This window comes from Triticum urartu, chromosome 3A (genome assembly GCF_056163025.1).
Source record: "Triticum urartu cultivar PI428250 chromosome 3A, HENAU_Tu73, whole genome shotgun sequence".
NCBI classification, from domain to species: Eukaryota; Viridiplantae; Streptophyta; class Magnoliopsida; order Poales; family Poaceae; genus Triticum; species Triticum urartu.
Window position 1 is genome coordinate 185,420,203 of NC_141875.1, and position 25,322 is coordinate 185,445,524.

Sequence of the window (25,322 nt, forward strand, 5' to 3'; positions counted from 1 at the left end):
AAGGAGGAGGGGAGGTTTTGGAGGGGTTTTATTACATGGGCAAAAATACCAAGTCATGGGTGGTTAACAAGATATGAAAATCCCAAATTTTCATAGAGTTTCTTTTTAAAAGAAAAAGATTAAAACTCCCAAAATAATTTGAGGGGAAACCAACAGAGAAGAAATTTCAAAAGATCAAACACCATAGTTTTGAAGAAAAATAAAATCCTTGCCAAAGAAAAGGAAGTTTCTAAGATGAAGGATTTCTGGAAAAGAAATTTTTAAATGCCCTCAAAAAGAATTCAACAAAGTTTTTGATGAAAACCAGTTAAAATTTTTGGGAGTGTCACATGCACCGGAAGAATCAAGGCGTTGGTTTTGAACGAAAGTTCAATGCCAATGGAGTTGAGAGGGAAGAAGATCAATACCCCAAGACAAAGTTTGTTCCTCAACAAGAGAAGTATGATACTTCTTTCAAGGGAACGCAAGCTCAAGATGATCTTCCACCACAAGACTACAAGCAAAAAGGCAAGGACAAGCTTCAAGAGGAAATTGACGCATTTGAAGAAGCTCCTAAGACCTTAGTCAAGTGGATTCCCAAGACTACTTCAAGTTCCACTTCATCAAGTACGACTACAACTCCAAGGATTCCCATCAAGATGATGTGGATCCAAAAGAAGAAGAACTAGAGAGTCCTTGAGGGTGACTCCGCCAACATACTTCACTCTTATCATTTTGGCAAGAAAAAGTGCAATCAACTTCCACATCCTGCACTAGTTCAAGGAGTCACAAACCCTCTTGTTGGTAAGACAAGGGACAAGGTAACCTAAAAGTTTTCATGGACATCATCTTGTGTGTGCATCACTCTATGTCTATGGATATCCTTGTTTGTTCCTTGTGGGACTAACCCATGTAGGTATTGAAAGTGCAATTCACTCAAATGGATAGCTCCAAGTGATCTACATCAACATTGAGCATCCACATCTTCAACATCTACATGAAGTCATCATCGACGAAACCCAAGGTTAGTTCATCCCTCCAAGGGGGGATATCACATCTAGGGGAAGCTTTACTCTAAGACTTGAGCTAAAGCAACTCTAAAGATGTGAACACAACAATGCTTTATGTAAAAGTGGTAACCCCACTTGAGCTTAAATGATGAGTATGACCTATGATCAAGTGTTCTCACTTGACTCCTAAGTCAATATACTCATATATAGATGACCTTGTCATCGCAAATTGCTTGATAGATGCTAGAATTGGTTGTGCATGCCTTGCCACATATTTCATTTGCTATCTTATTGTGTGAGCATGCTGGTTGCATATTTTACTCATTCGAGGACATCCACTTGTTGTTTTGATCGTTTGGGTTTATTTCCTTTGCCAAGTGGATGGACAAGAATGCCTAAGAACCTCCTTTAGCTATCTATGCTTTTCTCGTCTCAAACTCTATTCATGCTGCATCACAAAATTTGATCAAGTCAGATTCGAACCACTCTGTGTGAGGAGCGCTCGGAGTCCCCGATTCGTCATAGACTTAAACTTCCAAAACCTCTTTATGATTCTCGGTCTGACCGATACCCCACTTTTGGTCCTATCGAGATCATTAAGTTGATCTAGGTTTTCGATCTCGGTACAACCGATTTGAACATTTCGGTCACACCGAGTTTCAGTAACTGCATGCAGTTATGAATCTCGGTGCCACCGAGTTGTTCCACTCGGTCACACCGACAGGGTCGGGCTATATATAGTCATGGGCAAAATTTGGAAATTTCTCCGAACCCCTTCGCCCGCGCGATAGCCTTCTCTGCCAACGTGGTCTCTGGATCATCTTCTCGCCGCCAGCCGCCTCCAGTCGCTGGTCTCCGTCGCCGTCAACGGGAAATCTGCCCCGCCGTTGCCGCCGTAGCGAGTCTCCGCCGAGCTAGGGTATGGACTCGATCTTTGTGCTATTCTCCAATCCAATTCTCACCACATTGTGATCATCATGATTCTTGCCACGATTGAAACACTCCTATCCAGTCAATACGCCCGTAGATTAGCTTTGATTCAAAAAATTTAGGGTTAGGTTTCCACCGAAACCATCTCGGACCCACCGAGTTGAAAAACTCGGTCCCACCGATTTGGCTTATGCCATTGCACAAGTGAGACTCGGTCTGACCGAGAATTACTTATCGGTGTGACCGATTTTGGAACTCTGTGAAACCCTAGTAGTCTCGGTGCCACCGAACTGTGACTCGGTCCAACCGAGTTCACTAGTTTAGGTTCCAAAACTGCTTCGGTATCACCGAGTTTAAAAATCGGTAGATCCGAGATGATTTCAGTGGGAAACTAAAACTAAGTTTTTGGATCATTCTTGTGCAAAAATCTCTGCATTTTGTGATGCTCATCTATTCAACCTCATCTATAAACTATTCACAGGGTCAGCAGTCAGAGCTTGCAGCATGTCTGATCAGAGTGACAGCCAGAACTTGTCAGAGCAGCAAGTGCAGATGAGTGAGGGCACTAGTCCCTCCAGCTCTTCAGATGATGGCAGCAGAAGTACCCCAAGCAATCTGCCAAAAGCTGCCACTAGACAAAGGAAGAAGGGAACTTCTGATTCTGAAGATGAAGATTATGTGGCAGAGGAAGAGGCCACATCAAAGAGAGTTGAGCCAGCTCAAGGCACAAAGCCAGGACTGAAGATCAAAAGGCCAGCAGGCAGGCAGCCTATGTCAAAGGCTAGAGCCTCAACTGAGAAGCCCACTCCCAAAGAGCCAGTTGCTGCAGAAGGCAAGAAGAGGAAGGAAAGGGTCAAGAAGACCGTAGCCAGAGTGCTAGGAAAGGCTTCCATCATGGAAGAGGAAGAGGAAGAAGAGGTAGCTGCACCAGCACCTAAGGCACCCAAGCTGATGGGTGATGCCATAAGATCAGGGGCTAGTGCATCTAAGCCCAAAGCTGCCTCCAAGCCAAAACCAAAGAGGAATACAAGGAGCATTCCTGCAGCTGAGAAGAACAAGGCCCCAGTGCCTGAGACTGTTGCTGAAGAAGAGGATGAAGAGCAAGTTCTTAGAAAGCTCAAGCCCAAGATCCCAGACCACAACGATGCTCATCCTGTGGCTGAGGACATGAAGCTCAGGAGAGATTCAGGGCTGAGGAAGTGGAGAGAAGCAGACCCGTATGCTTCAAGGAGAAGGACTGCTGTGGATTACAGATTTCACACCAAGGAACAGCAGGACTTCTATGAGACAGTGCTGCTAGATAAGAAGCCCATTGTTTGTGACATGAGATGGGTCGACTGGACCTACATGAAGGAAAATGAGGAACACTACCCTGGAGTGTATGACAGCTTTAGTGCTTGTGGAGTTGCTGACTTTGTTGGACAGAAGCTCACAAAGTGGAACGAGGAGCTTATCATGCAATTCTACTCCACGGCACACTTTTATCCAGATGGGAGGATAACTTGGATGTCTGAGGGTACGAGGTACCAATCTACAGTTGCTGAATGGGCTCAACTGATCAATGCCCCAGAGGAGCAAGCAGATGACTTGGACATTTATGCCAAGAAAAAGATGGATCATAACTCAATGTCCAACATGTACAAGGAAATTCCAAATGAAGCTCTTGACACTTTCAAATTTGGCTCAGTGCACTATCTTCTGTCAGGGCTGCCAATAATCAATTGGATATTGAGGCACACTCTCTTGCCCAAGTCTGGAGATCACAAGATGATCAGAGGCCATGCAATCAACTTGCTTCACGTCTTTGATGTGCCACAGAAGTTCAAGGTCATGAGCCTCATAGTAGAGACTATCAAGAGGACTGCAGCAGATCAGAAGAGGAGCTGTGGATATGCACCTCAAATTCAGGAGCTCATCAACTCTAAGATGGGTACGGGCATATATTTATTGGACAAGGAACACCTGCCCATCCGTCCAGATTTTGAGGACAATCAAGTTGTCATGACTGAGAATGAGCCATCGTCTGCCCAAGCACAAGCAAAGAAGGAGAAGGCAAGGAAGGAGAAAGCTGCCAAGATGCCAACTCAAGAGGAGGCATCTGAGTATTTCTTGAAAACTAAACAAGAGCAGCTTGGTTACCTGATTGCATCCACCCTGTGGATTGAGAAAGGACTAGCCACCCTAACTCAGAACCAGGCAAGCTTAGAGAGGATCATGGAACAAAAGTTCTATGACTTGGATGTCAAGGTGACAGATATTCAGACTGCAGTGGAGCAGCTCCAGGATGACATGCAGGAGAGGAGAGGCAGGACTACCACTCATGCCTTTGCCAGAGTGCCACGAGGTCTGAGGTCGTCTGCCGTGCCAGTTGCTGACACAAGAGCCACCACTTCTGCACCAGCTACAGCTTCAGTTCCACCAGCTCCAGCATCTACTTCAGCTCCAACTCCAGCGTCTACTTCAGCATCTACAGAAGCCTTCGTCCTTGGAGTGATCCGGACTCCACCACCACCAGAAGATCAATCCTGAGCGTCGATCTAGCACTATGCATTTTCTAGGAACTTTTTGGTAACTTGTTTCCAAAGGGGGAGAAGATGTATAGATCATAGGCTTCGAGAGAGATAGAGTGTTGTTTTTTTCTCTCTTGCTTTATTTGGTGGTTTTTCGAACTTGTTTGCTTTTGAGTGCTTGAGATACTATGTCATTGCTTGTGAGACATTGATGATCATGTGTTTGATCATAAGCTACACTTAATGCTTGCTTAATGCTATTATCTTATCTATCTTATGTGATCATTCACTATTCTTGGTGATGAGTGCATGTATTTCATTCTTATCATTTTAAGCGCTCCACCAAGATGTATGTGACATGGAAGAGTAACCCATGACTCTAACTCCTTGTGCATTTGTAGTCCAAAGCAAATTTTAAATATGCACAAACTTAGGGGGAGCTCTTACTTATCACATACTTCTCAAAGCGACGATATATTTCATGCTTATTATCATTTGTCGAAGCTTTGATCTATATGTTGTCATCAATTACCAAAAAGGGGAGATTGAAAGTGCAACTATCCCTAGGTGGTTTTGGTAATTCATAACAACATATAGCTCATTGAGCTAATGCTATTCCAAGATGATTATTTCAGGAAAGCTCAATGATTGGCATGGCATGGATGTGAAAGTGGAACCCTCAAAATGCTAAGGACAAAGGATTGGCTCAAGCTCAAAAGCTCAAGACTCTTCATTTTATATTTTAGTGATCCAAGATCACATTGAGTCTTTAGGAAAAGCCAATACTATCAAGGAGGGATGAGGTGTTGCTTAATGAGCCTCTTGCTTCATGTGCTTAGTGATATGCTCCAAAACCCTCAACTACTTTCCCATATCCACATTTGACCTAAACCCTAAGCCAAACTCGGTCCTACCGATTCTTCCTATCCGGCGCCACCGAGTTTCACTTGTCATAAGCCACTGCCAAACCCTAGCAATTCGGTTCTACCGATAGGGATCTCGGTCTCATCGAGATGGGATTGCAAACTCTCTGTTTCCCTTTCGTAACTTTTCGGTCTCACCGAAAGAGCGAATCGGTCCCACCGAGATTGCAATGTAAATTCAGTGTTTCCCCTTTGTAACTTTTCGGTCTCACCGAAAGAGCAAATCGGTCCCATCGAGTTTGCCTGACCAACTCTCTGGTTAGCTAATTACCAAATTCGGTCTCACCGAGTTTGTGTAATCGGTCTCACCGAGATTACGTTATTCCCAAACCCTAACCATATCGGTCCTACCGAGTTGCATGTCAGTCCCATCGAAAATCTCTAACGGTCACTAGGTTTACATTTTCGGTCCGACCGAGTTTGTTGATTCGGTCCCACCGAGATTGGAAAACTGTGTGTAACGGTTGGATTTTGTGTGGAGGCTATATATACCCCTCCACCTCCTCTTCATTCGAAGAGAGAGCCATCAGAACACATACACCATTCCAACTCATATGTTTTGAGAGAGAACCACCTACTCATGTGTTGAGACCAAGATATTCCATTCCTACCATATGAATCTTGATCTCTAGCCTCTCCAAGTTGCTTTCCACTCAAACCTTCTTTCCACAAAATCCAAATCCTATGATAGAGAGTTGAGTGTTGGGGAGACTATCATTTGAAGCACAAGAGCAAGGAGTTCATTACCTACACACCATTTGTTACTTCTTGGAGAGTGGTGTCTCCTAGATTGGCTAGGTGTCACTTGGGAGCCTCCGACAAGATTGTGGAGTTGAACCAAGGAGTTTGTAAGGGCAAGGAGATCGCCTACTTCGTGAAGATCTACCGCTAGTGAGGCAAGTCCTGTGTGGGCGATGGCCATGGTGGGATAGACAAGGTTGCTTCTTCGTGGACCCTTTGTGGGTGGTTGCTTCTTCGTGGACCCTTCGTGGGTGGAGCCCTGTGTGGACTCGCGCAACCGTTACCCTTTGTGGGTGGAGCCCTCCGTGGACTCTCGCAACCGTTACCCTTTGTGGGTTGAAGTCTCCATCAACGTGGATGTAGGATAGCACCACCTATCCGAACCACGGGAAAAACATCCGTGTCTCCAATTGCGTTTGAATTCTCCAAACCCTTCCCTTTACATTCTTGCAAGTTGCATGCTTTAATTTCCGCTGCCAATATACTCTTTGCATGCTTGCTTGAATTGTGTGATGATTGCTTGACTTGTCCTAAAATAGCTAAAATCTGCCAAGAACTAAAATTGGGAAAAGGTTAAGTTTTTATTTGGTCAAGTAGTCTAATCACCCCTCTCTAGACATACTTTCGATCCTACAGGAACATCTCCATCAGCTGCTTCAGCTGATTGTTCAGAAGAGGCGCATGCTCTGGCGCCTGGAATTGAGCCTAGAATACCTTCTCCAAGGAGTCACCAGGACTGGCAGCATAGTAGAAGCCGGCATCCGAAGCACTCCGCGGCAGGTCCCTAAAGGCCTCTGAAGAGCGCTAGATTTGCGTAAGATGGGCAACTCTGATGTCATAAAAAACAGAGCGAAGAAGGTATGGCTTACCAGCGGCAATTTGTTTCACTTGCTGAAGCTCCTTGCGGTCTGCCCGAGCCTGGGTCATAGCCTCCTTACAGGCCGAACTCGTCGTCTCGAGCTCGGAGGTTAGTTTCTTCTTCTCTTCCTGAAGAGCGTCACACTGACCGTACAACCCTTTCAGGTCTTCCTCGACCTCCACAACCTGGGCCACATGCTTTTCGTTGGTCTCTTTCTCCTTGGTCAGCTCTTCACCGGCTTGCTTTGCCGCGGCCTTTTGCTGCTCGGCCTCCTGCCGAGCTATTTGCAGCTCGGACTGGAGCGTTTCAAGCTTCGAGGTGGAAGTTACATGCATATTCATACATGATTTAGAATCCACATCATCATTTAAGTACAGTTTTATGGTACTTAAGGTCTTGGTATTTACCTTCAGCCTGCTCCATCTGCTTCTTGAGCAGATCCATGTCCTTCTCGGACCGATCAAGCTCAGCTCTTCCAATTCTCTCGAGTTGGATGCCAAAGCCAAGGCAGAAGCATGCAAAAGACATGGTTAGCTACCTCGAATGATATCTATCCCCTGGTCGGCTTTGTCAATCCGATCAGGGTCTCAGGGGCTAGTGTGCATTCACTCGTATAAAATTTTCATTATCACTAAGAGCCCTGAGTAAGATCTTTGAATCTAACTCAAGTCTCGGGGGCTACTGTGGTTATACACTTGCGATATGTGTCTGCGGTGGCTTAAGTCTTTGGACAATTTTTTTTACTTGTCTGCTAAGGGTTGTTGGGCACATCTAGTGCTAAAAGCTCTAAGCGTCGACGCAATTCTAAGAGATGCTCAAAACTTACCTCAAAGCCTTCATAGAGGCCCTTGAAGGCCTCCCTTATTCTAGTCTCCGCGGACAAGAAATTTCTCAGCGCCGCGCCTAGAAAGACGCGGTGCTCAGCGACAATGGAGGAGCCCATCGAGGACACCTCCATCTCTTCGGGCCACCCCATGGATGCCCGCCTGCTTGTAGGTAGGGGTGTTCGGGTCACCTCGGCCCTCTTCGTGGTGACGTCAGCTCGATGGGGGCCGAGGTCGCCAACTGCTCCAGTGTTTCCCCTTCCTTGGTGAAGGGGTCCTTCTCTAGCGGGTCTTTGGAGGTCGAAGTTTCAACCTCGACCATAGGGACGCTAGCGCCATCCCCCACAGTAAGCACAGGCGGGGCCTGTTGAGAAGTCGCCTTCCTCAACCCGTCGTGGGCAGGAGAAGGGAGCAGACGCTCCCCTGACCCGCTAGGCGGAGGAAGCCCGCCCGATGAATCCTCGTCGCCGATACGGGAGCGCTACGGGCTGTGAAAAACAAATGACCAAAATATTTTTTGGGGGAAAAGGAAGTGATACGTCTTCATCGTATCTACTTCCAAACTCTTTTGCCCTTATTTTGGACTCTAATTTGCATGATTTGAATAAAAGTAACCCGGACTGACGTTGTTTTCAGCAGAATTGACTTGGTGTTATTTTTGTGTAGAAATAAAAGTTCTCGGAATGACCTGAAAATTCACGGAGAATATTTTTGGAATAAATAAAAAATATTGGCGAAAGAGTCAATCAGAGAAAACCCACCAGCTATCCAAAAGGGTAGGGGCGAGTGGGGGAGGGGGAGGGGTTTCCCAGTCCTGGAAGCGACAAACAAAAAGGATGAGGGCCAAAGGGAGGGAAGGCCCGGGTGACAAACAAGCAAACGAGAGAAAAAACAGAGCGATCAGGAGGGCTGCAAACATGGTGAAGTCATCTAGATGTGTTTTAGATGGATCCTTGATTAAATTCCAGTGAAACCATCTGTATTCTCTAGTACCTTAGCTACATGAACACTGAGTGAAACACTAATGTCTGCTTCTAGTTATCAAAATCTCCATGTCCTTGGAACTTACATTGATCTACGTACTAAAGAGAATCTCAAAATTTAGCACCGACAACACAACACATAGCGCACTCTCTTCACTCTTCACGCTTCACGGCCCCGTGGAAACAGGGAGCCGCTCGGCTCGTGTCACCGCCCGGTGGGTTGCACGAGCTGCGAGAAGGCCGCGCGGTTGGTTATGTCGTCGTCGTCCTCCTCTATTACGACGCAAGCGTCGTGCGCCCTGGACGTGGACGACGTCCCGATCGTCGTTACGCTAGCGGTGCTCCCATAGCTGTTGCTGGGCTCGAGCACCGGGCGCCCACTGCCGCTCCCGTCGTCTTGGGCCTGCCGTCGCCCGCTAGCGCCGTCGAACGCGTCCTGCAGCTGCATCGCGAACTCGAGGTTCCACAGCACGTCGCCCATGGACGGCCGCTCCAAGCCTTGGTCGGCTAGGCACTTCTCCGCCGTCTCAGCGAACTTGATGAGGCACTCTGGCGCGATCTGGTCCTTGATGGTCGGGTCGACGACGTCCGGCAGGGTGCCCTTCCGCTGGCAGCTGAGCGCATAGTCGGCGAGGCTGACCTGGTCCCGCGGCAGCTGCGGGCTCAGCGCCGGCCGCGCCATGAGCACCTCGAACAGCACGACGCCGAAGGAGTAGACGTCCGACTTGTCGGTGAGCTGCTGCCGCCGGAAGTACTCCGGGTCGAGGTATCCGAAGCTCCCCTTGACCATGGTGCTGACGTGCGCCTGGTTCACCGTGGAGGAGCCGGACTTGGAGAGGCCGAAGTCGGAGACCTTGGCGACCCAGTTCTCGTCCACGAGGATGTTGGTGGTCTTGACGTCGCGGTGGATGATGGTGTACTTGGCGCCGGTGTGGAGGTAGTGCAAACCCCGCGCGGCGCCGATACAGATGTCGAGGCGGTGCCGCCACGACAGCGGCGGGTTGCTGCCCTTGTTGTAGAGGTGCTCCCGCAGCGTGCCGTGCTCCATGTAGTCGTAGACGAGGACCATCTCGTTGCTCTCCTCGCAGAAGCCGATGAGGGAGACGAGGTGCCGGTGCCGCAGCTTGGACAGCATCTCGATCTCCGTCTGGAACTCCAGCGCGCCCTGCTCCGACGACGGGTTGGACCGCTTGATGGCCACCTTGGTGTCGCCGTCCACCACGCCGCGGTACACCTTCCCGAACCCGCCCACGCCGATCACCAGCGACTCGCTGAAGTTCTTGGTCGCCGTCTTTATCTCCGCGATGGAGAAGTGCCGGCACATGCCCGCCAGGTTCGCCGCGAGGTGGCCGGACGACTTGCCGCTGGTTGTAGAGTGGTACATGGGCAGCCAGCCGGAGTTGTGCGAGTCGCTGCCGGTGAGCTCCCTGTTCTTCTTGTTGTGGTAGACCACCAGGCAGATGGCCGCGACGATCCCCACCGCAGCGGCGCCGCCCGCCGTGCCACCTATGACCGTCGCCATGTTTGCCTGGTCCTTGGACTTCTTGGACCTTTCCTTCTCACTCTCGCTCAGCTCCGCCTCCGCGAGCATCTTGGACGGTACGGGGTCCGGCGCGGCCAGGTTGGCGGCGCTGTCGTTGAGCTTGAAGACCTCGAGGCCGTTGAGGATGGCGTCGTAGAACTGGGGCCTGAGCGCCACGGAGGGGTGCATGGCCACCCACATGACCTCATCCCCGGGGTCGTCGGCCATGTGCACGGCGAAGTCCTTGTACACGGGCACGCCACGCTCGGACGTCATCTCGATGACGTCGGCGTCGGACTGCGCCGTCTTGTTGTTGATGTAGATGTCGAAGGCGCGCTGATTGGGCCTGTTGAGCAGGAGCTCGCAGAAGTGGAGGCGGACGACGTAGGTGAAGTTGCCGTCCACCTCCATGGTCCAGGTGAGGTTGTAGTTCTGGTTGACGCGCGGGTCGGAGCCCATGGAGCGGGTGCCGAGGTAGACCTCGACGGGGGCGGCGTACTCGGACGCCTCGGTGGGGTACTTGACGTGGAAGCGGGGGCCGGCCGTGTAGCTGACCCCCTGCATGACGCCGAAGACGTAGGGCGTGTCGTCGAACCAGGAGCGGGCGAGGCCGGAGTCGTTGGAGGGCGGGATGTAACCCCCGCCGATGTTGAAGCGGTACATGGTCTGGAAGGAGGAGGCGGCGATGTCGACGGTCTGGTCGGCGAAGCCCACCATGGTGGCGGGGTCCTCGAAGATGTCGGGCATGGAGATGAGCTCCAGGCCGTTGATGTAGGCGTAGGTGACGTTGGTCATGGGCGTGGGCGTGGGGGTGAAGGTGACGGCGATGAACCCCGCGGGCGTCCGCGGGAGCGAGAACTCCCGGACGATGTAGGCCTGGGTGAGCGCCTTGGTGGTGACCCACACGCTGAAGTTGCGGAGGAGGGTGAGGCCCGTGGAGGTGGAGACGGAGAAGCGGAAGTCCTCGGGCGCGATCCCGTTGTAGGACGACGGGTAGAAGTGGAGGCGGAGCCAGTGCCGGTCCTTGGGGTTCACCGTGAAGTTGTACACCGTGTCCACCGTGAAGACGCGCGCCGTCATGTAGGGGATCGTCGACGGCAGCGACGAGTCCAGCTCGTCCGCCGCCGCCATCAGGGACGACTTGCCGGAGTCGCCCAGCCACATGTTGTTGTTGGTGTCCGCCAGCCACTTGCGCCCGTCCGCGTCAAGGCCGTCCGCCGTGGAACCGCAGTTGAGCAGGATGGAGTCCGTCGGGCTGTACGGCTTGGCGTCCGCCGCAACCGCGGCCCCGGCCGCGACGAGAAGCGCGAGCAGCCCAGTCATGGCCATCTCGATCTAGAGAGGGAGGGAGGGAGCAGTGAGGTGGGGCGATACAGAGGCGATCGAGAGGTTAGTGGTGAAAGGGAAGAAAGGGAGTGTTTGACCGCGGGAGAAGGGGCGCTGAAGACGAGAGTGTGGGGAGTGGGAGCATTTGCCGGGAGCCATGCCATGCATCCATGGCTGGAGCCTGGAGGACACCCGCTTGTTCAGGAAATCATTTTGCTTTCACAAAACTCCCTCACGTCGCCGCTCCGGTACTACATCACCGTGTGCAGGCAGGCCGGTACACCGGACGCGCGCAGAGGTTCCGGAGATCTCCACTCCACAGTTCCCCACACACGCAACAGAAATCTGCTGCAGATAGCTTCCACTTCCTGTTGCAACTCAAGTTGACAACAAGCACCACAAAAAAGGTCCAACACACGCCTAAACTGTGTCAACATGAGCCAGGACCTAGGGACAGAAACCTCGAGCAAAATCATTTCATTGGTACAAAGCCATCAAATGTTGTGACGATCTACTAGTCTTTTGCAGGTGGTGACGAAAAATGGAATTTACAGGTACTGCTTCCCGATGACCGGCCAGGTCATTAACACCACCAGCCTTTGAATGGGCGGTTAGAGGCTCTACCTTAAACATCTACTCACCAACCACCCCCAAGATCATCTACCTTCGTGAAGATCTTCCGAGAAAACCGCCGTTCTTGACATGTTTTCAGTCTCAAAGGGGCTGAGGCCTGAGAAGGGCCCGGATGAGAACATGGATGAAGTGCCATCAGATTCATAGGTCGTTGCAGTATGCCGGGCATTAGGACAAGCGGGCGGTGTCGGTACAGATTCCTGGAACTCCTTGGAGCGTTGCACCATCTTAAGTGACTGCACCACCTCGCCCATCGTTGGCCTTTGGTTCGCCTCCGGGGAAACACAGGCTGCTGCGATTGTGCACACCCTCACAAAATCATCTTTCGGATATTGTCCACCAAGCTTGGGGTCAGCTAGTTCCTGTAGCCTATCTTTATCCCGAAGAACTGGCCGTGTCTGTGGTTAGTCGAGCAAAAATAACATCATTATTACACAAGTGTAACATCATATGCTCTTTATACTTATTGATAATCAGTTATACAGATACACAAAATGTTGAGGTTTAATGAACTAGCCTCCTGCGAAACTAAGCCACAGAAGGCAACTAAGAAACATACGAATAATTGTCAGTGTTGTGGACAAGGATTACATTGAAATTTCATTAATAACCATACCCAAAGTCTAGTCACTTCATTAATAAGCATACCCAAAGCCTAGTCACTCAAGCTAGATACAGAACATAACAACAGTCTGTTTTACAAAGCCTAACCATACACAAAGTCTAGTCACTTCATTAATAAGTATACCCAAAGCCTAGTCACTCAAGCTAGATACAGAACATAACAACAGTCTGTGTTGGTGAGTAGAACACTCAACTAGTTATGCGTAATGTTTTGCTTTCCATCCACCAGTGATTTACTGCCTACCCGTCTTGTTTTGTCCCAGCTGCCTTTGGCATTAATAAACCACTACTGTTCATGCCTAGGACACTCACAACTAGTTGGCTGCTCAATAGTTACTAAAATAGTAATAGACAGATTCGTACTCCGATGTAAGTAAAAGAGACTAATGCAAAAATAACCGAAGATGGTATGGAATAGAAGGAAATCTAACCCATGTGACTAGATTCTCCTGCCCCGAAGATTGTGACATGTCCACAGGTCTCCTCCCAGTAAGTAGTTCAAGTAGAACAACTCCATAGCTATATACATCACTTTTTACAATTAAGTGTCCTGTCATTGCATACTCGGGTGCTACGTACCTGAAAAACACGTCAGACATATAAAAGCAAAAGCAGAACAGAAATAGCTGGATGTAGCTCAGGGTAGAACACATTCAGCTTACCCAAAAGTTCCCATAACACGAGTTGAAAGATAATTTAAGCGCCCTTCTGGCGCCTGTTTGGCCAAACCAAAATCAGACACTTTAGCATGAAAGTCATTTTCAAGCAATATATTAGAAGCTTTGAAATCCCTGTGGATTACACAAGGCTGTGAATCCTCGTGAAGGTATGCTAATCCCCTTGCAGCATCAAGTGCTATCTTCATTCTGGTGTCCCAATCCAAGGGGCAGTCAGCGCCTAATGAGCCTGTAAAATGAAAGATGCTGTCAGAGTCATGTTTTGGACATCAGGAAATTACAATAAGATTTAAAAAATAATCTAATGAAAGATTAGTTACAGTTGCAACTAAATTGGGGACTATGCAGCAATGGTTCAGAAAGAAAAAGTTGGCAAGCCATACCATGAAGCCAAGCTTCTAGGCTTCCATTAGGAACAAGCTCATAACAAAGAAGGCTTTGTGACAATTCACGGTTGCTATAGTATCCAATGAGTTTCACAAGATTGCGGTGGTGCAATCTGCTCAGCATCTCCACTTCAACTAGAAACTCCTTATCTCCTTGGTGCCCCCCAGTAGTAAGCTTCTTAATAGCAACAGCAGTGCCATCACTTAGTATCCCCTTAAAGACACGGCCAAAACCACCTTCCCCAAGCACACATGAAGCCTCAAAGTTGTTTGTTGCTTCTTTAAGTTCTTCATATGCAAGGAACCTAGTACTTGTGGGGCGAGGAAGTGATTCAACTGCAGATACTGCATCTGGTGTCCTTTGCTTGGCTGTTACAGAACAACAGATAACGTTAATACACATAACATGATTATGAAAACAAACGTAACAAACACTGGGAAAGAAACCAAAAACTGGATCATTTGAAATTAACTAAGAATCTGAATGAATCATAGGGGGTTAGGGGTAAAGTATCTGCTTCCATCTTATCTAATAATTTTCACACGACTACAACCAGAAATACATTATCACCTTTCACAGTCCACAAATATGTAAGAAAGTCACCCTAAAAAAAGTAAGAAAGATGCATTTCTCTTAACATGACAAGCCATGAAGACGTTAGTTCAATGTATTGCGCTTGCGTAAGTGAAACCGAATCTCAAAGTATCCTCCCAATGCTAATACGGTTAGGAGAATTCTCTGCAATGCTTTCACTGCCGTGATCCAATATGCTGTGATTTGATCCAGTAATAGTTACAATTTACAAATGTTAGGCCCCAAACGTACCATGCAGAACTAGAGTGCTGATACGGTAGATTGATTATTATTCACCGGCACACCAAACTCCTCTCAGATCTTATGACAAGGGCGATCAGGAGGAGTGATAGTGACAGCAGCCCTTGTCTGTGGCTGAATGAAATTAGCAGTGAGGGTGGCTTAGATCTTGAGATCCACGATAATGTTGGTCACCCCTTCCATGGAGAGGGAAGTCCCGCCACATTGGTATATCTGGGACCTAATTGCTCTACATCTACTTAAACATGTTCAGGGACTTAGATATAATAGGAGCTTATTTGACCGCTCGAAACAAGTATAGGGACCTAGAGTAGCATCTGCTCACTTCCTGTTAATGCAAAATAGGATGGACAGGGGTGAGTTTTGGGCCAAGAGTGAATTCCATGTATCATACAACCATTATTTGAAGGCTGCACCTACTAGTCAGTGACAGCCAATCAACTACAATAGCTGGTTTTCTTTCTGCCAGCCTACATATAGCTTGGGTTCCAATATCATGGTTGTTGTCCACCAGCAAAGCAGGGACAAAATATCTCTACCATCAACAATACTGATGCTTCAACTGAAGATCAGTGTAGCATTCAAGCAATAGCCTAGTATCAGACATAATAACTTCATATACTGATCTCAATAAGGGGAAAACTACGCACGAAGTCAAAACGATGAGCATGGACAATAATGCAAAAATTGGGAAGTTGTTGCATATAGCATAGTTTAAATAATCTAATCACATCACATAAAATAAAACAGATAAAACTATTTTTTTAAATGCAAAGAATAAAGGAAGGACTAGATAACTCGACACATACGTGTTTCAACAGGAGGCGCCTTCTTCTTTCCATTCCTAAATGTGCAGAAGCAAATAAATAGAACAATCACCAGGACACCAATTAGAGCACCAATACATATGCAAATGACAGTGATCAGGCTCAAGTGCCTGCTACTGCTGGTGTTGTCACTCCTTTTTGGTAAGGCAGATGATGTAGATGGAGATGCCTTAGGTGATATCATGAATGCTGGAGCTAAAAAATGAAACAGAAGACAGAACACTGTTAGGAGAGAAATTTAATTTTAAAGAGGGACTAATAGTAAATAAGACACACACGAAAAGAAAGGGCACATTCTGCAGATGGAATACCCGTAATCTGAAGATTTTAAACAAACACAGAAAAGTATGTAAAGATTTTAAACCAGTTCTTTAGAAGGCAAAGCAATATGTAATCTACATGTGCCCTCTGTGGCTAATTGTGTAATGCGGCTCCCCAGGTTATATACAGGCTGCATGCTTGCTTTCCCTTTCCCTCCTTTTTGGACCGAATGAGTTGGGCATTAAAATTCCATGGCATGGTAGAAGTTGAATATCTAGCACCTATCTACACTATCTTTTTATATTTAAATAATCCATCCTTTTCTACATACTTGGCACTTTTTACCAAATAATGCACACCTAGAATTATATTATAGATTCAAGTGACCAAAACCCTTTATTAATATTGCAAACAGAAATAACAAGGTGGGAGGGTGGGAGAAATGGCTAGAGTTAACCAGGGTAATTTGGAAGACAGTAGATTGGGTATTGCAGATTTGTAAAGCAAATGCTACAACAATTTTGGTCAACTTGGCTTGTTTCTGGAAACATAGGTAGTACTTCTTTGACGCATCAGTCAAAAAGGTTCCTACTTTAACAAGTTGGTACTCCCTCCATTCCAAAATAATTGAAGTTGTAGAATTGTCGTAAGTCAAACTTCATTGAGTTTGACCGAGTCTATATAAAAATATATCAACATCTACAAAACCAAATCAACTTCATTAGTTTCATTATGAAATAAATTTTCATATTTGGTATCATGGATCTTTATGATTTCTATATATATTTGGTCAAATTTTAAAAAGTTTAACTTAGGAAAATCCTAGAACTTCAATTATTTTGGAACGGAGGGAGTACTTCACAGTTCACACCATAGGTAATTGGACATAACTAGTATCATCAAAATCATGAGCTGCAAATATTCTTCAATCTCCCAACCAAACTACACAATACAGACAAAAATAATTAAAAATGAAGTGCATTCTAGTTTTCTCTACCGTAGACACTAAAGATGTACCATCATTGTAACATGTAAAAGAAGGTCAAGATGACAAAGGATTACCAGGAGCTGGACCCAATGGCCTGAACCACGTTAAATTAATAAGATTGTAATCCCCGACCAGCACCGGATTGATCCGAACTGTATGCGAGCTAAGAGAATAATTCATCGCAGTAACTTGATTAGATGAGAAGCTATTTCCAGTGTGGGGAGCTATGTCCATTGTCATATTTAGCCCAGAAGTTCCAACAACATAGAAATTTACAATCTCAAACTGTGTAACCCGCAAGCTGAGCTGCGACGCGAGCTCCTCGAGAAATTCGTTGCTCCAATTTGAATTCAAGGAAACATTGTGAAGGAAGAGCTCAACTCTAACTGGGTAAACACAATGGCAGTCCTGGCTCCCTCGTCTTTGTACCATGTTTGGAGCACAACAGCCTAGTAAAACAGAGAGTGAATTAAAACGGAATCAACTGTTTGACAGTGTATCTAGAGCAAATATCAAGATGTACTACAAACCATAAGTATCTATGATTGACGTCAATGTTATCCATCACTGTTCATTATTTATGAAACTGCTATCAATCCTAAAGTTCATTTCATCAGTACCATTCCAAATTGATGCACCAAACTATAATGCTTGAATTAGCAAAAGCCAACAAACTTATATAATTTTACAACAACTGGTACTATGATCAGTCATGAGGTGCTATTTCCTCAAATGAGGAGGATGCCAAATTAGATTAAAATACACATGCATTTCTTTTATATAATTTGGAGCCATGTTTGACATAATGAAATCATTTGGAATTAAATTATTTCAGGCTCTAGGAAAACTTACCATCGTGTGGAGATATTGGGGGCTGTACTAATCCAGAAGGAGCTGCACTAGTATTCGAAGCTGCATCAGGGGGTGCAGCATTTTCATGAGCAGGAACATCTTCTGCTAAGCGCCTGTTATGCTGCAGCGAAGGATCGAACAGGTCCAAGGAATACAAGGAGAGGTCAGAAGCACCAGAGATGGAGCTATAACTCGGTGCGGAGATAGGAGGATGCACAGATGACAGAGCAGATGGCGATGAATATAGCTTCTTTTGCCTATGCTGATGCATTGCAACACTTGTGCCAACTTTGGTTTGGGACAACATGGTCCGAACTGGACCCCATCCTTGTGAAGGAGGCATAGCAGGAGTGTCAGCCTTTAGGGCCAATGTTTTGGCAATCAAATTGATCTCACTGATAAATTCCAGAGCCAATATAACAACCAACAAATTAAATGATAGTTTCCTTGGGGCATCTTCAAACAGTCCTGCCAAGAAACAGTACAGTTAACCAGTCAGCATCATCTCAAGACAAAGGCATGTTGTAAATTGCACAGAAACAGATGCAACTAATTGATATCCACTCATATCTACAGAATTTAGTGCGAACAGCCCAGTAGAAACAATACACAGTAGGCACAGAGATCAAACTGGCCAGGTCCAAATGTTATTCAAGAATCAAGATCATAAACCCATCTATGGGTAACACAAATTAACTAGATCGATGAGAAATGAGGCTGCAACAAGTTCATATTCAAAAAAAAAAAAAAACCAGAACAGGCACACTTGTGTATATTCCAAATCGATGGTTTCCAACAAAGCATTCTTTAAAATAGTAAATAGTTCTTCTCTGTACCAATGAATATATCTACAGAAGCAGAGCCTTTGACACAGAAGGGACAGAAAAAGCAATGTAGCGGGTCTCCGAGTAAAGAGAACTAGCAAATGTTACATCCAAGGCACGGTTCATGGCATCAGCCAATCTAAGCTCTTGAAGCATTCCTGAATTCGACTCACTCCAGTGACCTACCCACGATGCCGAACCGAGCCGTGAGTCCGACATTCCCACGACTCCCCAATCGAGCTCCAGATTGAGCTACCAAACAAGCGCGGAAACTAAGATCCCAGAACAGCCGCCGCCACGAGCACTGAATTGGGCGTCCCACGCACCCGCCCCGTCCGCCCAAAAACCTCGCCGTCACCTCAACAAAGCACAGAGGGCGTCCCTCCGGCGCTAAACCTCAAGGCGCTCCCCCTAAATAATCGCGCCACGGCCCGAATTTCCTACCCAAGCAAAGCAAACAGGTTCCGGTGCTCCAACGCAACCTTGGAGTGGACTCAGATCGAGGGGGGCTGGCAGACTGACCTCGGCCGGAGCGGCGCATGGCGTGCCCGGGGCGCGCCATCCCCGGCGCGGCGATCTACTGCTGGCGCCGGGGCGCCGGCGACACGGGGCACATGGGACGCCGGGGAGAGGGGAGGGGCTAGGTTTTGGGGGAGCCGGCACTGCGAATTTGTGTCCCCTTTGTTTTCCCTCTCCTCCCTCCACCTTTCGCCGTGGTGGCCTGGACCTGGAGGCTAGCCGAGCTGCTGCGGTGAGGGTGGTTTTCGCTTTTTGCGCCTCCGCTGCTGCTGGCTGCTTTTTCCGCCTGCGCGAGTGACTACTTTTCTTTCCGTTGGCAGCGTGCGCTCGAAGGTGGGGGGGAGGGGGACTAGACTAGAGCAGTGAACGCGGTCAAACGCTCCCTCCAAGTCCGAGCACTCACTGCCAGATGCCAGAATTAAGAACGTTCCGTGCGTGAGTTTGACAGCGCTTAGCAGGAGTTCCAGGATAGACAAGTTGCTGCTTAGTTTATTTATTAACAGCCCCCCTAAGTATCAACTTCTCGCTCCCTCAAAAAAAAGTATCAACTTCTCGCTCGCCTGTTCGGAGTCTCTCCGCTCCACAACTCTGCTTCCGGAGCTGGTGGAGCAGCAGTTGAAAATCACAGAGTGAGGAAAGAGGTGCTCCATAGATCCTGAGATTTCAGGGAGCGGGAGGACTGCCGAACAACTCCTTACTATCATATTGGATAATTCAGAAAAACTTACTCCCAAAGAAGACGACGAGTATTTGGAGAGAAAAAGGTGTTCCGGTTAGGCTTCCTAGCGTAGGTGGAGGAAAACCAAGCTAGGACACGCTAAACTAATCACTAGGTTAGGGTACCCATACACTACCAGCTGTCTACTTTAACCCCATTACCCCACAAGGCAAGACGATGCCCGGTAGGCTACACTTGTGAGCCTTGGATGCGCATCAAATCCGGGTAGGCGTAGACATGCATGCCATGTAGAGTATCTTCTTTTCTTTTCCCCTTGTGTATGTATGCATGTACGTATCCATGTAGCCTCCTTCCGTACCAAATTGACGGCGACGTTCCACCCCATATTTCTATGATCGACGGCGACAGCCATGAGATACAGCAGTTGAAAGGATAGACAAGTTCCTGGCTAATCCTGGAACGTAGCGCCATTGTTTGACCATGGTATTCTAATGTTTCTTCGCTGCTGGAACAAGAAATTTCAGATCGTGCTTGATGGTGACGAGAATGAGATTGGCATGGCACTGGCATCTCTCCTTTTGAAGCATGCACCACCCGCGTCTTCTTTCATGGCGGTCGCCCGGTCCTTGTCCTTGGCTCAATGTTTGACCCTGCGCACGTTCAATAGTCAAAAAATTTTATATGTGAATCCTAAATGGTGGGGATCTTTGAAACTAACCCACGCAAAGTTGGCAAGATAGCTAGTAAATTATGGGAGTTCCTAACTTATGATGGGCCTGCCTCTGTGATGTGAGCAGATTTGCACTAGTATGTATCTTTAGTTAGAGTATAAATTGTAACAAACCATCACTTTGAAGGATAGGTTTGCAAGAAACACTACGCTATATTTTTTTGCAAAAAACACCACGTCTTGCGTAATCTTTTGGCAAATAACATTGATCGACAGATTAGGCTTGTTTGAACGCGTTTATGACATGTGGGTCCTTTTTTGCTTACGTGGCATAACTGTTTGGGTTTAAAGCAAAAAAGCCCCCAACTTTTTTTTCCCATGCCAACCAGACCCTTCCCTTCCCTCAAAAAGAAAAAACAGACCCTCCCCTCGCACAAGCATGTCCACTAGTTCGGCGCCGCCGTCGTCGCCCGGCACCGGATCTGCAGGCCACCACCGCTCCCTCCGCAGGCTCCCACTAGCTCGGCGTCGTCGCTCCCACTATCTCCGCGCTGCCGCTCCCTCCACGGGTCATCGTCGCCGCTTCCTCCGCAGGCCACCGCCATCGTCGCGCGGCACCCGATCTGTAGGCCTCCGCCGCTCCCTCTTCCCCCTCCGCAGGCCGCCACCACTCCTTCCGCTCCCTCCGCAGGCCATCCCCGACAAGATGTAGTTGACCGGCCAAGGAGCTTGATGTGGTTGCGCTCCAGCCGATGCCCTAAGCCTCCACAGCTTGCTGCATCGCGGGTGCCTTCCTCGCATACCCCGATGCGCGCCCTCCCACCGGCGACAAGACCCATGGGGTCCTGCTCTGCTCGCGCAGGCCTGGGCGGCCTAATTGCGTTTTTGATTTTTTATTAAAGGGTGTCTATATAAAATTGTTGGGACTAGTTTGTAAATATAGATAAAAATCCATTTGGTATGAAAAGTTATGCCACATTAAGCAAAAATAAGGACCCACCTATCATAAACGCGCTCAAATGAGACTAATCCGCCGATCAGTGCTTTTTGCAAATCGATTACACAAGATGTGGTGTTTTCTGCAACACAAATGTAACGTAGTATTTTGTGCTAACCTAGCGAATTTACTCCTCTAGTTTTGTATCTACGTATAGAAACAGTACGTGAACCCTGCATCCGGGAAACAATTAAATATTATTATTTTTCTACAAAATCAAACTATATCTCCATTTAATTTTGTTTCTGATCCTAACCCCTTTCGGTCTCCTCCAGGACGAAGAGCCTGTCTTTCTTCATCTCCAGAACCAAGAGCTCATCTTGGGTCTCCTACTAGACGAAGAGCACCCCTTTGGTCACATGGTGCGTTTGGTAGTGTGCATTAGGCCCAGTCAGGCTAGCACAGAATTTTTTTGGCCTGTTTGGTTGTTCGGGTCGTATTAAAAAAATTTGGCCCGCGCGGACTTAAAGCAGCTCTAAGTCTGCGTCAGTAGGAATCATCAATTCAGTTGTTTCCAACGAGTCATGCTGCAGCGATGCAACCGAGTGCATGTGCGTGGCTCTCGTGGTGTAGTCATGGTTGACCTCGTGCTGGCTGGGTGCACCCTGTACCTGAGTTTGTCCGTGTTTTAGTATAACCCTATTTCACTTTCTAATCTACACAATGGTGCTTCGATTCGAGATAAGCTCTATACGAAAAAGATGTGCATCGATGTTATTGTTTCATTTAGGTGATCGGTTTGTAGTTTCGTCTACTGTAAACACTCAATTTTGTGTTCATGCTTGGAGCTATTTCGGACGAATTGTGCACGGTCGACAGTTTGAAATTTTCTTGGACCAGTAGTTTCATCTCACGGTTTCACACGACTTTCCTGTTGCACATTTTCTGTTTCGGCAATCGTATATCTATATCTTCTTCATGGACTATACATATGCATATGTGTGGTCTGTTTTAATGACACTGCTCAATCTCCTTTGCCTAGTCCTTCGCTCTCGGCCTCTTAGCCGGTGTCCTACTACACTGGCACTATCGCTGGTGTCGTTCCTTTCGGCCTCCTCTTCCTTGTCCTACTACACTAGCGCCATCACCGGTGTCATTCCTTTGGGCTCCTCCCCCTCGTCCTTCTACACTCATGTTCATGGCGTGCACACTACATTTCCCTCCCTGACCTCTACCTCAGCGTCCTGTTATTCATCTCTCCCCATGGACTTTCTTCACAGCGGCGACAATAGCAACTGGTTCAACGCACCGCCAACAGGATCGCTCGCCCGCGATTCCATGCTCGTCGCGTCGGCCGCGTCAACCGTCCACCGCATTCGCCAAGGCACTATGTTCTCACTAATCATAGTCAACCTTGCTGGATGGACGCCATGTTGTGCCTCGCGCCGCTGCCGGCGTCGCCCGATCGGCCTCCTCGCCCACGGCCGATACAGATGCCGCCATCGCGAACACACTGTCAAGGAACTCTACTATAAATGTGTGTCATGCGTAGCTGTTAGCTCTTAATCATGAACACCGGGCACTTGCATTAGCTCAGCCAAATGCACGCAACCAAACGCCGGATGAAAATTTCTCCCCTGATGCAGGCGGCTGATGTCTACTACGCAACTTTATTCTTGTAGACACGTGTTGGGCCTCCAAGCGCAGAGTTTTATAGGACAGTAGCAATTTTCCCTCAAGTGGATGACCTAAGATTTATCGATCCATGGTAGGCATAGGATGAAGATGGTCTCTCTCAAACAACCCTGCGACCAAATAATAAAAAGTCTCTTGTGTCCCCAACACACCAAATACAATGGTAATTTGTATAGGTGCACTAGTTCGGCAAAGAGATGGTGATACAAGTGTAATATGGATAGTAGATATTGATTTTTGTAATAAGAACAATGAAAAAATAGCAAGGCAGCAATTGATAAAACGGAGCACAAACGATATTGCAATGCTTGAAAATGAGGCCTAGGGTCCGTACTTTTGCTAGTGCAATCTCTCAACAGCGCTAATATAATCGGATCATATAACCATCCCTCGACGTGCGATGAAGAATCACTCCAAAGTTCCTATCTAGCGGAGAACATAAGAAGAAATCGTTTGTAGGGTACGAAAGCACCTCGAAGCTATTCTTTCCGATCGATCTATCCAAGAGTTCATACTGAAATAACACCAAATAATTTCAGATTCATAATACTCAATCCAACACAAAGAACCTCAAAGAGTGCCCCAAGATTTCTACCACGGAAACAAAGACAAGAACGTGCATCAACTCCTATGCATAGATTACCCCAATGTCACCTGGGAATCCGCGAGTTGAGTGCCAAAACATATATCAAGTGAATCAAAATAATACCCCATTGTCACCACGAGTATTCATATGCAAGACATATATCAAGTTCTCTCAAATCCATAAAAGTATTCAATCCGATAAAACAAAATCTCAAAGGGAAAACTCAATTCACAACAAGATAGAGAGGGGAAAACACCATATGATCCGACTATATTAACAAAGCCCAAGATACATCAAGATCGTGACATCTCAAGAACACGAGACAAAGAGATTAAACACATAGCTACTGGTACAAACCCTCAGCCCCGGGGGTGGACTACTCCCTCCTCATCGTGGTGGCCGCCGGGATGATGAAGATGGCCATCGGAGATGATTCCCCCCTCCGGCAGGGTGCCAGAATGGGGTCTAGATTGGTTTTCGATGGCTATAGAGGCCTGCGGCAGCGGAACTTCTGATCTAGGTTTACCTCGAGGATTTTTGGAATATTTGGGAATTTATAGGCCAAAGAGGGGGTGCGGGAGGCCACCGAGGTGGGCACAACCCACCTGGCGCCTGGGTCCCCAGGCGCGCCCTGGTGGGTTGTGCCCCCCTTGGGGCACCCCCCAGGTGCTGCTCTGGCCCATTAGAAGTGTTCTGGTCCATAAAAAATCCTCAAAAAGTTTAGCGGTGTTTGGACTCCATTTGATATTGATTTCTTGCGATGTAAAAAACAAGCAAAAACAGCAACTGGCACTAGGCACTGGGTCAATAGGTTAGTCCCAAAAAATGATATAAAGTTGCTATAAAATGTTTGTAAAACATTCAAGAATGATAATATATCAGCATGAATACTTCATAAATTATAGATACGTAGGAGACGTATCAGCGGCCTACATGCAGGCAACCAAACTATGTGTAGATGTTTGTTTTTTGCCTGCATTTGCTCAAACAGACCCAACTGGGACAAGTATGCAAAGTGCCCAAAAACGGTGCATTGTAGCTCCTCTGGTCGAACCCTTTCGCCATCAAGACCACATCGACATAGAGAATCCATTCAGATAAACAAGAGCTCGAACCGTGTATTGTGAAGGACGAATTTTGTTGTTCAATCTACACCAACGAGCGCAAGCCTACGTCATAGTCGATGATTCTTTTTCCAATTAATCACACATGTCTACTCACGTGGATGTCACAATCCTCCTAGACAATGTCCATCTTCCTATTATTGTCGTTGACCACACACATCACTATCTATGACATCCGCTAATGTGAACCGAATGTTGCTAGCACTAGCATCACTTTGACGGGGTCATCGGAATGTTGTTCTGATGTAAACATTCCATGTCACTCTGTGCGCCTCGTCCATAGGAGTTCAGATCAGTGAGCCTCCAATCAATCCGATCTTCGAAGCTCTCTCACTGCCACCATGAACCGAATGTTTGTCATCGAGAATAGATTGTTCGATCTGGGTTCTACGTAAACACAAGGTCTAGGAGGATGGCGACATCCAGGTGAGTAGACGTGTGCGATTAATTTGAAAAAAAAAATCACAGAGCGTGATGTAGGCTTGCGTTGGTCGGTGTAGATTGTGTTGGTCCTTGAAAGTACACAGTTCGAGCTCTTGTTCATCTGAGTGGATTCTCTATATCGATGCGATATTGATGGCAGAAGAGTTCGACCAGA

General features: G+C 47.3%; 1 protein-coding gene and 1 pseudogene across 1 annotated transcript; both read right to left on the bottom strand.

Moving 5' to 3' along the window:
* Positions 1-8,711: 8,711 nt before the first annotated feature.
* LOC125543559 (receptor-like protein kinase ANXUR1 pseudogene) lies at positions 8,712-11,859 on the bottom strand (annotated as a pseudogene).
* Positions 11,860-12,069: 210 nt separating this feature from the next.
* Positions 12,070-19,386, bottom strand: LOC125543560 (Protein kinase superfamily protein). Its single transcript, XM_048706935.2, has 8 exons — positions 19,037-19,386; positions 17,691-18,158; positions 16,913-17,287; positions 15,572-15,784; positions 13,925-14,296; positions 13,527-13,770; positions 13,296-13,443; positions 12,070-12,638 (listed from the first exon to the last, which is right to left on the bottom strand). The coding sequence occupies exons 1-8, from the start codon at positions 19,074-19,076 to the stop codon at positions 12,264-12,266; spliced, it is 2,235 nt and encodes a 744-aa protein (XP_048562892.1). The 5' UTR covers positions 19,077-19,386; the 3' UTR covers positions 12,070-12,263.
* Between the last annotated feature and the right edge of the window lie 5,936 nt (positions 19,387-25,322).

What these genes read in the sequence shown, in the direction of transcription:
- LOC125543560 (XM_048706935.2), bottom strand. Translation starts at nt 19,076, where the DNA reads ATGGCGCGCCCCGGGCACGCCATGCGCCGCTCCGGCCGAG. An exon ending in CCCAATATCTCCACACGATG is followed by an intron (nt 17,288 to 17,690) that starts GTAAGTTTTCCT and finishes CTGTTTTACTAG; the next exon opens with GCTGTTGTGCTCCAAACATG. An exon ending in GCCATTGGGTCCAGCTCCTG is followed by an intron (nt 15,785 to 16,912) that starts GTAATCCTTTGT and finishes TTCATTTTTTAG; the next exon opens with CTCCAGCATTCATGATATCA.